Consider the following 15,387-nt stretch of genomic DNA (forward strand, 5'->3'; position numbering starts at 1 on the left):
TGGTCTTCAGTCCTGAGACTGGTTTGATGCAGCTCTCCATGCTACTCTATCCTGTGCAAGCTTCTTCATCTCCCAGTACCTACTGCAACCTACATCCTTCTGAATCTGTTTAGTGTATTAATCTCTCGGTCTCCCTCTACGATTTTTACCCTCCACACTGCCCTCCAATACTAAATTGGTGATCCCTTGATGCCTCAGAACATGTCCTACCAACCGATCCCTTCTTCTAGTCAAGTTGTGCCACAAACTTCTCTTCTCCCCAATCCTATTCAATACCTCCTCATTAGTTATGTGATCTACCCACCTTATCTTCAGCATTCTTCTGTAGCACCACATTTTGAAAGCTTCTATTCTCTTCTTGTCCAAACTAGTAATCGTCCATGTTTCACTTCCATACATGGCTACACTCCATACAAATACTTTCAGAAACGACTTCCTGACACTTAAATCTATACTCTATGTTAAAAAATTTCTCTTCTTCACAAATGCTTTCTTTGCCATAGCCAGTCTACATTTTATATCCTTTCTACTTTGACCATCATCAGTTATTTTGCTCCCCAAATAGCAAAACTCATCTACTAAAATGTCTTGTTTCCTGATCTAATTCCCTCAGCATTACCTCATCTACACTCCTGGAAATTGAAATAAGAACACCGTGAATTCATTGTCCCAGGAAGGGGAAACTTTATTGACACATTCCTGGGGTCAGATACATCACATGATCACACTGACAGAACCACAGGCACATAGACACAGGCAACAGAGCATGTACAATGTCGGCACTAGTACAGTGTATATCCACCTTTCGCAGCAATGCAGGCTGCTATTCTCCCATGGAGACGATCGTAGAGATGCTGGATGTAGTCCTGTGGAACGGCTTGCCATGCCATTTCCACCTGGCGCCTCAGTTGGACCAGCGTTCGTGCTGGACGTGCAGACCGCGTGAGACGACGCTTCATCCAGTCCCAAACATGCTCAATGAGGAACAGATCCGGAGATCTTGCTGGCCAGGGTAGTTGACTTACACCTTCTAGAGCACGTTGGGTGGCACGGGATACATGCGGACGTGCATTGTCCTGTTGGAACAGCAAGTTCCCTTGCCGGTCTAGGAATGGTAGAACGATGGGTTCGATGACGGTTTGGATGTACCGTGCACTATTCAGTGTCCCCTCGACGATCACCAGTGGTGTACGGCCAGTGTAGGAGATCGCTCCCCACACCATGATGCCGGGTGTTGGCCCTGTGTGCCTCGGTCGTATGCAGTCCTGATTGTGGCGCTCACCTGCACGGCGCCAAACACGCATACGACCATCATTGGCACCAAGGCAGAAGCGACTCTCATCGCTGAAGACGACACGTCTCCATTCGTCCCTCCATTCACACCTGTCGCGACACCACTGGAGGCGGGCTGCACGATGTTGGGGCGTGAGCGGAAGACGGCCTAACGGTGTGCGGGACCGTAGCCCAGCTTCATGGAGACGGTTGCGAATGGTCCTCGCCGATACACCAGGAGCAACAGTGTCCCTAATTTGCTGGGAAGTGGCGGTGCGGTCCCCTACGGCACTGCGTAGGATCCTACGGTCTTGGCGTGCATCCGTGCATCGCTGCGGTCCGGTCCCAGGTCGACGGGCACGTGCACCTTCCGCCGACCACTGGCGACAACATCGATGTACTGTGGAGACCTCACGCCCCACGTGTTGAGCAATTCGGCGGTACGTCCACCCGGCCTCCCGCATGCCCACTATACGCCCTCGCTCAAAGTCCGTCAACTGCACATACGGTTCACGTCCACGCTGTCGTGGCATGCTACCAGTGTTAAAGACTGCGATGGAGCTCCGTATGCCACGGCAAACTGGCTGACACTGACGGCGGCTGTGCACAAATGCTGCGCAACTAGCGCCATTCGACAGCCAACACCGCGGTTCCTGGTGTGTCCGCTGTGCCGTGCGTGTGATCATTGCTTGTACAGCCCTCTCGCAGTGTCCGGAGCAAGTATGGTGGGTCTGACACACCGGTGTCAGTGTGTTCTTTTTTCCATTTCCAGGAGTGTATTTTGACTACATTCCATTATCCTCGTTTTGCATTTTTTTTATGTTTATCTTTTAGCCTCCTTTCAAGACACTGTCCATTCCGTTCAATTGCTCTTCCAGATCCTTTGCTGTGTCTGACACAATTACAATGTTGTCAGCAAACTGCAAAGATTTTATTTCTTCTCCATGGATTTTAATTCCTAGCCCAAATTTTTCTTTTGTTTCCTTTACTGCTTGCTCATTATACATCAGGGATAGGTTACAATCCTGTCTTACTCCCTTCTCAACCACTGCTTTCCTTTCATGCCCCTCAACTCTTAAAACTGCCATCCGGTTTCTGTACAAATTGTAAATAGCCTTTCACTCACTGTATTTTACCCCTGCCACCTTCAGAATTTGACAGAGTATTCCAGTCAACATTGTCAAAAGCTTTCTCTAAGTCTAGAAATGCTACAAATGTAGGTTTGCCTTTCCTTAATCTATCTTCTAAGATAAATCGTAAGTTGAGTATTGCCATGTCTGTTCCAACATTTCTAAAAAATCCATACTGATCTTCCCTGGGGTCAGCTTCTAGCACTTTTTTCCATTCATCTGTGAAGAATTTGTGTTAGTATTTTGCAGCCATGACTTATTAAACTGATAATGCAATAGTTTTCAAAACTGTCAATGCCTGCTTTCTTTGGTATTGGAATTAGTACATTCTTCTTGAAGTCTGAGGGTATTTCACCTGTCTCACATCTTGCACACCAGGTGGAAGAGTTTTGTCATGGCTCTCTCTCCCAACACTATCAGTAATTCTAATGGAATGTTGTCTACTCCCAGGGCCTTGTTCCGACTTGGGTCTTTCTGTGCTCTGTCAAATTCTTCACACAGTATCATTTCTCCCATTTCATCTTCATCTTCATCTTTGTCCTCTTCCATTTCCATAATATTGCCCTCAAGTATGTCACCCTTGTTAAGACCCTCCATACACACCTTCCACTTTTCTGCTTTCCCTTCTTTGCTTAGGACTGGTTTTTCCTCCGAGCTCTTGATATTCATACAGGTGGTTCTCTTTTCTCCAAAGGTCTCTCTAATTTTCCTATAGGCAGTACCTGTCTTACCCCTAGTGACATACGCCTCCACATCCTTATATTTGTCCTCTAGCCATTATTGCTCAGCCTTTTTGCACTTCCTGTCAATATCATTTTTTGGATGCTTGTATTCCCTTTTGCCTGCTTCATTTACTGCATTTTTATATTTTCTCCTTTCATCAATTAAATTCAATATCTCTTCTTTTCCTATAGATTTCTACTAGCCCTTGTCTCTTTACCTACTTGATCCTCTGCTGCCTTCACTATTTCATCTCTCAAAGTTACCTATTCTTCTACTCTATTTCTTTCTCCTGTATTTGTCAATTGTTCCCTAATGCTGTCTCTGAAACTCTCTACAGCCTGAGGTTCTTTTATTTTTTTACAGGTCCTGTCTCCTTAAATTCCTGACTTTTTGCAGTTTCTTCAGTTTTAATCTACAGTTCATAATAAATTGTGGCCGGAGTCTGCATTTGTCCCTGGAAATTTCTTACAATTTAAAATCTGGTTCCTAAATCTCTGTATTACCATTACATAATCTATCTGAAATCTTCCAGTGTCTCCAGGCCTCTTCCTCGTATACAACCTTCTTTCAAGATTCTTAAACCACGTGTTAGTTATGATTAATTTATGCTCTGCACAAAATTCTACCAGGCAGCTTCCTCTTTCATTCCTTACCCCCATTCCATATTCTCCAACTACTTTTCCTACTACCGAATTCCAGTTCCCCTTGACTATTAAATTTTCGTCTCCCTTCACTATCTGAATAATTTCTTTTATCTTATCAAACATTTCTTCAACCTCTTCCTCATCTGCGGAGCTAGTTGGCACATAAACTCGTACCACTGTGGTAGGCTGGTTTGGGATATAAAGGGACCAAACTACAGGGTCATCTGTCCCTTCTTCCTCATCTGCGGAGCTAGTTGGCACATAAACTCGTACCACTGTGGTAGGCTGGTTTGGGATATAAAGGGACCAAACTACAGGGTCATCTGTCCCTTCTTCCTGATGCAAACGAGGCTCAAGGTAAAACAACACTTAAATTTAATTTGTGGAGGTAAAATGGGGTAAAAGAATGGGGAACCACACCGAAAGAGAAGGTGTGAGCTTCATGTCTATCTTGGTTATAATAATGCAATCACTATGCTATTCTTAGTGGCTTATCTGTACTCCTTTTTTTTTTATTCATTAATAAACCTACTCCTGCATTACCCCTATTTGATTTTGCATTTATCACCCTGTATTCACCTGACCATGGATAAACCACATAAATCCATGGCATTATGCCACACACAAACAGACCCGGCCTGCACACTGAGTGGTGAGACTGGATCTTATGGGCAGGATATGTACATTAGTGAGAAAGGAAGGGCTTCAGATCGGCTGGCCCGAACCATTACACACACCTGCAGAAATGGCCTGTCATGAAAATTCACTGGTGTGGCCAGCTATTCAGGAGTCACAGACAGTATGTTGATGAAATGGTACCGCAGTGATCAATCCATGCAAATGATAACTTGTGCAAATACTCTGAGAATTAATAATAATAATGATAGGTAGCAACTCACCATAAAGATGATCACTGAGATGCAGACAGACGCATAGCAAAGACACTCCACTCTCAACTAAATTTTTGGCCATAGCCTTTGTCAGAAAGTGAGGGCACATATAACATTCACACAATCATCCAGACATAACTCATGCACACACATCCGCCACCTCTGGCTGCTGCATCTACAGTCTCTGGGAATCAGATCCAAACAAACCACACTTCACGTCCTCACTTATCTCTTGCAGCTGCAAGGCTAGCGGTGAAAAATGGTGGCAGCACTGACTGCAAGCTGGGGCGAGTGATAGGAAGGGGAGCAGCAGTAGTAATGAGGGAGTAGAGAAGTGGTGCACGTGCTCAGCTGCACCCAACCAGTGATGATGCATGACATCTCAGTAAACAAACCATTTCATCTACTGGGACAAAAACGAGATTTTTCCAGTGTTTTTTTTTTTTCCAAATATCCCTGATATGTTTGGAATTCCCTTATTTCCAGAACCTGTGGCAACCCTGCATATGCAAAGTAGCCTAAACAAAACATTTTTAAGTAATGGAAAACAGTCATATAATGGAGATACACACACACACACACACACACACACACACACACACACACATGAACAGTAACATAGTGACACAGCTTACAAAATTATACTATTCTTCAAGCCCCATAGTCATATACAAGTGCATCCACGTGTGTTCATTTAGAATCTGTGGAGCATATCTGGGAAAACATAACCATTTATTTCACTCATATTTCTATACATAATGTGGAACACATTATTGTGGCCAAGATAGATACGAAGCCCACACCTACTACAGTAGTACAAATTTATATGCCAACTAGCTCTGCAGATGACGAAGAAATTGAAGAAATGTATGATGAAATAAAAGAAATTATTCAGATTGTGAAGGGAGACGAAAATTTAATAGTCATGGGTGACTGGAATTCGAGTGTAGGAAAAGGGAGAGAAGGAAACATAGTAGGTGAATATGGATTGGGGCTAAGAAATGAAAGAGGAAGCCGCCTGATAGAATTTTGCACAGAGCACAACTTAATCATAGCTAACACTTGGTTTAAGAATCATGATAGAAGGTTGTATACATGGAAGAACCCTGGAGATACTAAAAGGTATCAGATAGATTATATAATAGTAAGGCAGAGATTTAGGAACCAGGTTTTAAATTGTAAGACGTTTCCAGGGGCACATGTGGACTCTGACCACAATCTATTGGTTATGACCTGTAGATTAAAACTGAAGAAACTGCAAAAGGTGGGAATTTAAGGAGATGGGACCTGGATAAACTGAAAGAACCAGTTGTACAGAGTTTCAGGGAGAGCATAAGGGAACAATTATGAGGAATGGGGGAAAGAAATACAGTAGAAGAAGAATGGGTAGCTCTGAGGGATGAAGTAGTGAAGGCAGCAGAGGGTCAAGTAGGTAAAAAGAAGAGGGTTAGTAGAAATCCTTGGGTAACAGAAGAAATATTGAATTTAATTGATGAAAGGAGAAAATATAAAAATGCAGTAAATGAAGCAGGCAAAAAGGAATACAAACGTCTCAAAAATGAGATTGACAGGAAGTGCAAAATGGCTAAGCAGGGATGGCTAAAGGACAAATGTAAGGATGTAGAGGCGTATCTCACTAAGGGTAAGATAGATACTGCCTACAGGAAAATTAAAGAGACCTTAGGAGATAAGAGAACGACTTGTATGAGTATCAAGAGCTCAGATGGAAACCCAGTTCTAAGCAAAGAAGGGAAAGCAGAAAGGTGGAAGGAGTAAATAGAGGGTCTATACAAGGGCGATGTACTTGAGGACAATAATATGGAAATGGAAGAGGATGTAGATGAAGATGAAATGGGAGATATGATACTGCGTGAAGAGTTTGACAGAGCACTGAAAGACCTGAGTCGAAACAAGGCCCCCGGAGTAGACAACATTCCATTGGAACTACTGACGGTCTTGGGAGAGCCAGACCTGACAAAACTCTACCATCTGGTAAGCAAGATGTATGAAACAGGCGAAATACCCTCAGACTTCAAGAAGAATATAATAATTCCAATCCCAAAGAAAGCAGGTGTTGACAGATGTGAAAATTACCGAACTATCAGTTTAACAAGTCACAGCTGCAAAATACTAAAACGAATTCTTTACAGACGAATGGAAAAACTAGTAGAAGCCGACCTCGGGGAAGATCAGTTTGGATTCCGTAGAAACACTGGAACACGTGAGGCAATACTCACCTTACGACTAATCTTAGAAGAAAGATTAAGGAAAGGCAAACCTACGTTTCTAGCATTTGTAGACTTAGAGAAAGCTTTTGACAATGTTGACTGGAATACTCTCTTTCAAATTCTAAAGGTGGCAGGGGTGAAATACAGGGAGCGAAAGGCTATTTACAATTTGTATAGAAACCAGATGGCAGTTATAAGAGTCGAGGGACATGAAAGGGAAGCAGTGGTTGGAAAGGGAGTAAGACAGGGTTGTAGCCTCTCCCCGATGTTGTTCAATCTGTATATTGAGCAAGCAGTAAAGGAAACAAAAGAAAAATTTGGAGTAGGTATTAAAATTCATGGAGAAGAAATAAAAACTTTGAGGTTCGCCGATGACATTGTAATTCTGTCAGAGACAGCAAAGGACTTGGAAGAACAGTTGAACGGAATGGACAGTGTCTTGAAAGGAGGATATAAGATGAACATCAGCAACAGCAAAACAAGGATAATGGAATGTAGTCAAGTTAAGTCGGGTGATGCTGAGGGAATTAGATTAGGAAATGAGACACTTAAAGTAGTAAAGGAGTTTTGCTATTTGGGGAGCAAAATAACTGATGATGGTCGAAGTAGAGAGGATATAAAATGTAGACTGGCAATGGCAAGGAAAGCGTTTCTGAAGAAGAGAAATTTGTTAACATCGACTATAGATTTAAGTGTCAGGAAGTCGTTTCTGAAAGTATTTGTATGGAGTGTAGCCATGTATGGAAGTGAAACATGGACGATAACTAGTTTGGACAAGAAGAGAATAGAAGCTTTCGAAATGTGGTGCTACAGAAGAATGCTGAAGATTAGATGGGTAGATCACATAACTAATGAGGAAGTATTGAATAGGATTGGGGAGAAGAGAAGTTTGTGGCACAACTTGACCAGAAGAAGGGATCGGTTGGTAGGACATGTTCTGAGGCATCAAGGGATCACCAATTTAGTATTGGAGGGCAGCGCGGAGGGTAAAAATCGTAGAGGGAGACCAAGAGATGAATACACTAAGCAGATTCAGAAGGGTGTAGGTTGCAGTAGGTACTGGGAGATGAAGGAGCTTGCACAGGATAGAGTAGCATGGAGAGCTGCATCAAACCAGTCTCAGGACTGAAGACCACAACAACAACAACATGTGGAACAAGAACCAGTTAGGACTTCCATTTAGTTAGGAAAAACAAACACCCAAAACAGCATTTTCTATTAGGAAATAAAATTGTATAATAAACTGCCAAATAAAATGAAAAAGATTACTACATGACATCTACTTAACAGCAGAGTTAACACATTCTTCTTAAGTAAGGCATATGACACAAGGAATAAGAGGAGGTCTCAGAGTAGAGGGAAGTAATGAAAGGAGGTAACTACAATCCCTGTCACATTTCAATATGTGGTCACGATTCACTTCTTTCACAAGGAAATCATGCGTTAAGGTGCAAAATGGTAATGTCTTGTCGTTTTCCTGGAGTTCAACCTCTCGCTCAACATGGTGGGATGCCAACTCAGTTTTTTCAGGTGGACTAAGGAGTTTAATATATGAGGCATCAAATCTGCTTTCTGAACAGATTGGAATTGGTACAAGGGACAGGCAGCACCATGAGTTTATAACAGGTACCCTTAGTGCATTCAGCAATGAAGAATGGAACTGTGTTTTACACAATGAGTTACCTGAAACCACCTGTGTGTAAATCAAGTAACACTGCACAATAAGGACCAACCAAACAGGACAGTTAAGCCATCAATAAACTGAGCTTATATTTGGGAGGATGAAGTTGCTCTTTCTGGCTAGCCTCATTTGTGTTTTTCTAAACCACTAAGGCAAGTGCCTAGCTGCTTCCTCAATCAACGCCACGGCTAATAACCTGTCCTATCCTCATAAAGCATATTATGTATGCTGTGTGTTGTACATTTTGAGTCACTGATTTGTTCCGTATTATACTGACAATACCTACATCGTTGTGAGATGATCCGAGGTTGAATAAAGATAAAGATGATGAAATTGGTCCCCTAATCAGGCTGCACAGCACATTTCCTGATGAGGCAACAGTTTGTTGCGAAAGCTTGAATTTTGTGTGTGTGTTTGTGTGTCTATCGATCTGCCAGCGCTTTCGTTCGGTAAATCACATCATCTTTGTTTTTAGATATATTTTTCCTACGTGGAATGTTTCCCTCTATTATAACTCTATATATATATGGTTATAATAGAGGGAAAATTCCACGTAGGAAAAATATATCTAAAAACGAAGATGATGTGACTTACCAAATGAAAGTGCTGGCAGGTCGACACACACACACAAACATACACACAAAATTCAAGCTTTCGCAACAAACTATTGCCTCATCAGGAAAGAGGGAAGGAGAGGGAAAGACGAAAGGATGTGGGTTTTAAGAGAGAGGGTAAGGAGTCATTCCAATCCCGGGAGCGGAAAGACTTACCTTAGGGGGGAAAAAAGGACGGGTATACACTCGCGCACACACACACACATATCCATCCACACATATACAGACACAAGCAGTCAGTTGACTGCTTGTGTCTGTATATGTCAGTTGACTGCTTGTGTCTGTATATGTGTGGATGGATATGTGTGTGTGTGCGAGTGTATACCCGTCCTTTTTTCCCCCTAAGGTAAGTCTTTCCGTTCCCGGGATTGGAATGACTCCTTACCCTCTCTCTTAAAACCCACATCCTTTCGTCTTTCCCTCTCCTTCCCTCTTTCCTGATAAGGCAACAGTTTGTTGCGAAAGCTTGAATTTTGTGTGTATGTTTGTGGTGTGTCTGTCGACCATATATATATAAAATAGAGGGAAACATTCCACGTGGGAAAAATTTATCAAAAAACAAAGATGATGTGACTTACCGAACGAAAGCGCTGGCAGGTCGAAAGACACACAAACATACACACAAAATTCAAGCTTTCGCAACAAACTGTTGCCTCATCAGGAAAGAGGGAAGGAGAGGGAAAGACGAAAGGATGTGGGTTTTAAGGGAGAGGGTAAGGAATCATTCCAATCCTGGGAGCGGAAAGACTTACCTTAGGGGGAAAAAAAAGGACAGGTATACACTCGCGCACACACATGCATATCCATCCGCACATACACAGACACAAGCAGACATTTAAATATATGATTTGATGTGACTTACCGAACGAAAGTGCTGGCAGGCCGATAGACACACAAACAAACACAAACATACACACGAAATTCAAGCTTTCGCAACAAACTGTTGCCTCATCAGGAAAGAGCGAATGTGGAATGCTTCCCTCTATTTTTATATATATATATATATATATATATATATATAAAGTATCCTGAAAGCAACTGTATATGGAAAGATAGAGAGAGAGAGTGTTTCAAGGCTGATTATTTCTGAATATACTACAGCACATATGAGTTTATTACTAACATTTATACACATCTGATACATTTCATACATCAGTGTCTAGAAATTAATTTCTTTTGCATAAAAATAAACATAGCAAGTCTCCTCAATAAAAATGGAACATAAAACAGAAAGTACTCAACTGATTATTATGAGGTTCTTAACAATGTATCTCATCATACACATAAATGATAAATCAAGTGAAGCTGTCTCTGTCAATATTACAAATATACTTCTCAGTAGTTCAATGTAAGGGGAGGGGGGGGGGGGGGGGGGGGGAGGGAGTCGAGGTATCAGGACATAGTTTACAGCTAACAGATTAATTACTTATTCGAATAAAACACTATTCAATACGTCATACACATACAAATATTATACTCTTAAGTGATGAAAGTGTTATCAAACCAATCAAAAAATATCAAAGTTACAAGTATGCAGTTCAGTACAGTTTTCATTCTTTCTGTATGCTCTTACTGACAAGTTCAGCAACTGAGTTACAGAATTAATTAGTATGTAAACATGTTGCATCACACACTAACAAATCATGAGGAATTGCTTTCAAAAGTGAGAAACTTTCTTCATGTGCGTGCGCCCACACACACACTACTTCTAAAGATAATGTAATGGCGTACACCACCTATCAGCTGTCTTAACCACTGACCAAAAATATGTCGGTACTACCTAACTTGATGTGTACGAAACGATGCAAACTCAATATAGGTGTAAAGTTTTGATAACATTTCTGGTACTTTACGGCAAAACTAACAGTTGTGTTATGAAGTGAATCATAATATGAAACATGTCAAATGACTGCTCAATCTCTGAAAGTTTCAATTGTCACAGTGCAAATGACAGGACTGCCAAAAGGATTGGCCCAAAATTCTCTCCAAATTTAGGTTTTACACTAGGCACTGAAGTATTTATGATATGCTCCAAGGCATCCCACTAGGTAGTGTCCATCACAATGACAACAAGGTATGTATTAGTAATTGCAAAGCCTTTTCCACCTTACATTTAATTTAAATGGGATGTTTGTAATTGTAAGCTTGTGATTTTGTGTGAAGTTTCAAGTAAAGACCATAAAAGTGTAATGAAATACTCACAGAATACTATAAAAACAGGTGTAGTAAGATGATACTAATAACAGTAATACATCCCAAAAAAAGTAATTTACTGATATCAATAACCAGTTCATAAAACTGGACCCGAGTTTACATACCTATAATTAAAACAAGTTTTAATCCCTAGCTTTCCCACATATACACATTTCCTCACCATAAGGTGGACATCAAAAAAGAAAGAAGTGCAGGGGGCTGAGGAAAAACTAATGTTGCTCCAAACCATGAATAAGATGATATGAAGGCCATGTAAAAATTCTTGAAGTTGCGCTACTGTCCCCCAGTTAAAAAGGATTGTGCGTTTCATTGAAAAACAAATTTTCACCTTATTCTCCCACTTATCTCATTCATTATTGCTGAAACAATTTTAAAGGAGGTCTTCATTCCCTTACGCCAAACCATTTAGCACCATTGAGATATAAGGTTATGTACCAAATGCTATCAAGGCAAAGTTTATATTGTAAGATTTACGTAGCACAAACAAACTAATTTGTCACACATTGAATTATAATGTGGTAGGCTGCCAACTGATGTAAGAGTCTGCTGAATCACCATTATAACCATATTAACACATTTCTGCAGACTCTTATCACACGAGCTCGCAGTTGCAAATTTTATTTTATTTTATCGTTTAAGTGACATGATGTGTAACATTACACAAGAGAAACAACGATAGTCTATATGTCTGCTTAAAATCCAGGTACAAACAATCAGTTATTTAGGCTACCTTTCATTTGAATTGACATATAAACTGAAAAAATGGCGGTGTTCTAGCAATATTTAACTCCATTTTTGCAAAAATTCCTTGTTTTGATGGTAAAGAACAGAAACTCCAGTCAACATTATTTCGGTACTATTTTGACTTGCAAACACTTACAAGCTACCAGTGCCACTTAAAGTGATTTAACTGCCTTTTATAAAACAATACATGTAGTGCGACTCTGTAGGATAAACTACTATACCAGTATTTTAGGAAGTTTTACACAAAGGCAAACAGGAAAGTAAAATACAAACAAGCATCAAAACTGTCAACTTGTAGGGTAAAATAAAATATGTGACTGAACATGCTACATACAGGTTTACTTCTGCATTAAAAAGCATTTCTTTAACATATTTCACTTACTCAAAATATCTGTTAATCACTACTACTTCAGGACGACTCATATATTGACTATATCCATGTCACACACACACACACACACAATCTGAATGCGTAATTTATGCACAAGGAATTACACGGTGTGTTCTGTTCATTCATCCTCATTTTCATACAAATGATTAAGTGACACTTTTCTTAGAGTTGATTGAGAATTTTCTTTTTTGATCTTTTTTGGCCTAGTTTTCTTTTCCATCCCAACGACGTATTCTGGCATCACGAGTTTGGAGCTCCTAAAAACTGAAGTCTTTAAACTCTCTGTTCTACTTGCATTCGAAGTTTCTTCTACCAGTTGTTCACTTGCTTTCTTTGCGACCTGATGTGAAGGTTTGAAAATGATTCGTCTGACTTCCTCCTTGTTACCTTCTGGAGTTTGTTTCTGTTTCCTTTCTTCCAACTCTCGAAGAAATGACAGAGCAGCAGCTGTATTAGACTGATTTGTCATATCGTCTGGCGACACATCCCCGAGAGTATACTTCACCCATTTGTGTGGATTTCTTTGATGATCTGGTATATCTCTAACACGAAAACGAGGAGGGAAGTCGATTGGTTTCTTAAAAATACTCTCTTTACCTCTGAAATGTTTCGTTTCTGATCTTTTCCTCTTCAGTGACACTCTTTCACATGTGCTGTCGACTTCCATAGACTCCGCACAACTCCTGTCAGGATCTTCCTTTTCCTTTTCATGTTTCTCCTTATCAAATGCATTTATTAAGTTTAATATGTTTCGCTGCTTTTCTACAAAGTCAGTATTTGTGCTTCTTATATAGAACTTACAATCCTGCATCTTACGAACTTAAGTAGTAATTAGGTGTGAGTAAATACTACTATTCGCTCCATCCACGATACATAATTTTTATTATGTTGTAAACAATGTAACACGCATTAATAGTTTTCACCGTTTTTGTTCCACTTTTCTCCGAAACATACACTGTCTTCTACAGTGAACAGAGTACAGATTACAGACGTTGTTCACTTGACTAAACCAAAGACATTAATTCCAAATATGTCCCAAGCATCGTTTAGTTTCAGGTCTCTATCATCGTTTAGGTAGAAGAGAAAGTCTCAAAAAATCAAATCAAAAATTCATATTATATTAGATGAGCCTATTAAAAGCAGTGTACTGAAACTAGCAAATACTCTGAATGTCATTTGTGGGAAAACAATGTACTTCAAAGAATCGAATTGCATGACGTGTATGTATAAATTTGAAATTCACACACGGTTATTCAGAGATCCATTACAAAGTTATTGTTATTATATTATCAAATGCACAAGAAAGTGTTTCAAAAAGAAATATTCTTACATTTGCGAAGTGTCATCCATTGAATTTGCTACATATCGACCAACAAACTCCAAGTTGACATGGCGATGGCGGTGGATTATGAATTGCTTCTTATTTAATGTTCCGCGTTTAGTGTGGACACTCTCTGATTTGTTGTATGAAAGTAAGTATTTTTTACACATTTTGTGCTACTTCAAAGTGCCTGAGTGCCGTGTCCATTTTTTTTATGTCCTTGTATTTACGGGTCATCGCAATAGTGTATCGTGAGAAAATGTGAAGGTAATTCGAAAACACATGTGTTGACTTGCCCCTGTCAAAGTACTTGACGTATTACCACGCAATTGGGATTTTGACGAATCTAGTTGAATACGACCCAGTAATACAGTGTAGGCTATAACGTGGCCGGCGCCGTAGTGCATTTCTGAATCTAGACCAACTTCGACTTGGTATTGACGTCTTTGCCCTGGCGTAACTTATAATAATATTCCTAACTGCTATGAGTTCAGATGTGTTTGCATTTAAATGGTGTAATCAGTGTGACATATTCCTGTAATTACTGGAAGCTGTTCTTTTCCATGAGTTTGTGTAATGTCTCGTAAAACTTTTGAGGATCTCTTTGTATTTAAGAATCTATGAAGGCTTCATGTTAATTCAGATGAGGAAGGACAATGGTTAAAAGTTTCGTGATTATTTCCACACGCCATCAAGATGATTGGTTGAAAGTAGATGTAGAACTAATTACTCAACAAGTCCTTGTTTTGTGATTCAGCTGTGTGCCCAAAAGTCTTGAGGCAGTAGGGCAGGTGGATCAATCTGGAGAGCATTGCTCAGCTGGCTAGAGAATCATTGTCAAACAACCTGAGTGACAGATAGGCTGTGTATGCTGTGTCACCCAGAAAACACGTTATATAATGAAGTATTGGTACACACATTATGCACATATATTGCATATAAAGTACAAAAAATGCAATGGGGTCCACTATATAACTTTTTACCCATCGTGAGCTTCTACCCGCCACCAGAGTCACACAAAAATCATTGTGTGTGTGTTGTGAAAGCATAATAATTAAATTCTGTAGGAATTTCGTTGCAATTGAATGTGATTCCTAATTGTTTTATGTCGTGTTGACTCTTAAAAGTATTCTGTTTACATTTGGTATGACTTGACCTTCATATGCAAATTTCTGAAGAAGTGGTTAACATAAATATACTAAGTATGTGTTGGATCTGATGGGTGGTGGTCAGCAGGAATTGTGCAGCTGTATCCACAGTTTTTGTCAGGAGATGACAACAGAATAATGTAAATGGATGCTATTTTCCAAATTCACTTTACTCCAATGTAGTATAGATTTGTTTTTGGCTTCCTTATTGCATCAATGGAATGCATATGTTGGATTGTTAACTGAGTTTATGGTGTGAACATAGTGGTCTAAACTCAGAGACCACCTTTCTAATAGCTTTTTTCTTTTTATTATTATTATTATTAGCGAATGTCCCCATGGGAGAACGATAAGCAGGTGATTAACATTTCTTAATGTTCTTCTTAT

The 15,387-nt window shown here is 40.1% G+C and overlaps 2 protein-coding genes across 6 annotated transcripts in view; one reads left to right on the plus strand and one right to left on the minus strand.

Moving 5' to 3' along the window:
- Nucleotides 1-12,458: 12,458 nt before the first annotated feature.
- LOC124787698 lies at nucleotides 12,459-13,544 on the minus strand. The gene has a single exon (XM_047254533.1). It carries the CDS (start codon nucleotides 13,340-13,342, stop codon nucleotides 12,650-12,652), a length of 693 nt encoding a protein of 230 aa, XP_047110489.1. The 5' UTR covers nucleotides 13,343-13,544; the 3' UTR covers nucleotides 12,459-12,649.
- A 43-nt stretch (nucleotides 13,545-13,587) lies between these two features.
- Nucleotides 13,588-15,387, plus strand: part of LOC124787697 — a 142,325-nt gene continuing 140,525 nt past the window's right edge. For 2 of the 5 annotated variants that reach the window (XM_047254527.1, XM_047254532.1), the window contains exon 1: nucleotides 13,588-14,003. The gene's annotated coding sequence lies outside the window, so the exon portion shown is untranslated. Of the gene's footprint in view, nucleotides 14,004-14,028; nucleotides 14,120-14,252; nucleotides 14,287-15,387 lie in introns of those variants that run through there. The other 3 variants (XM_047254529.1, XM_047254528.1, XM_047254531.1) reach the window with 3 other exon arrangements.

Source organism: Schistocerca piceifrons, chromosome 3, assembly GCF_021461385.2.
Source record: "Schistocerca piceifrons isolate TAMUIC-IGC-003096 chromosome 3, iqSchPice1.1, whole genome shotgun sequence".
In the NCBI taxonomy this organism is placed as follows: domain Eukaryota; kingdom Metazoa; phylum Arthropoda; class Insecta; order Orthoptera; family Acrididae; genus Schistocerca; species Schistocerca piceifrons.

Excerpts from the sequence above, each read along its gene's own strand:
- LOC124787698 (XM_047254533.1), bottom strand. The coding sequence starts at position 13,342 with ATGCAGGATTGTAAGTTCTATATAAGAAGCACAAATACTGACTTTGTA.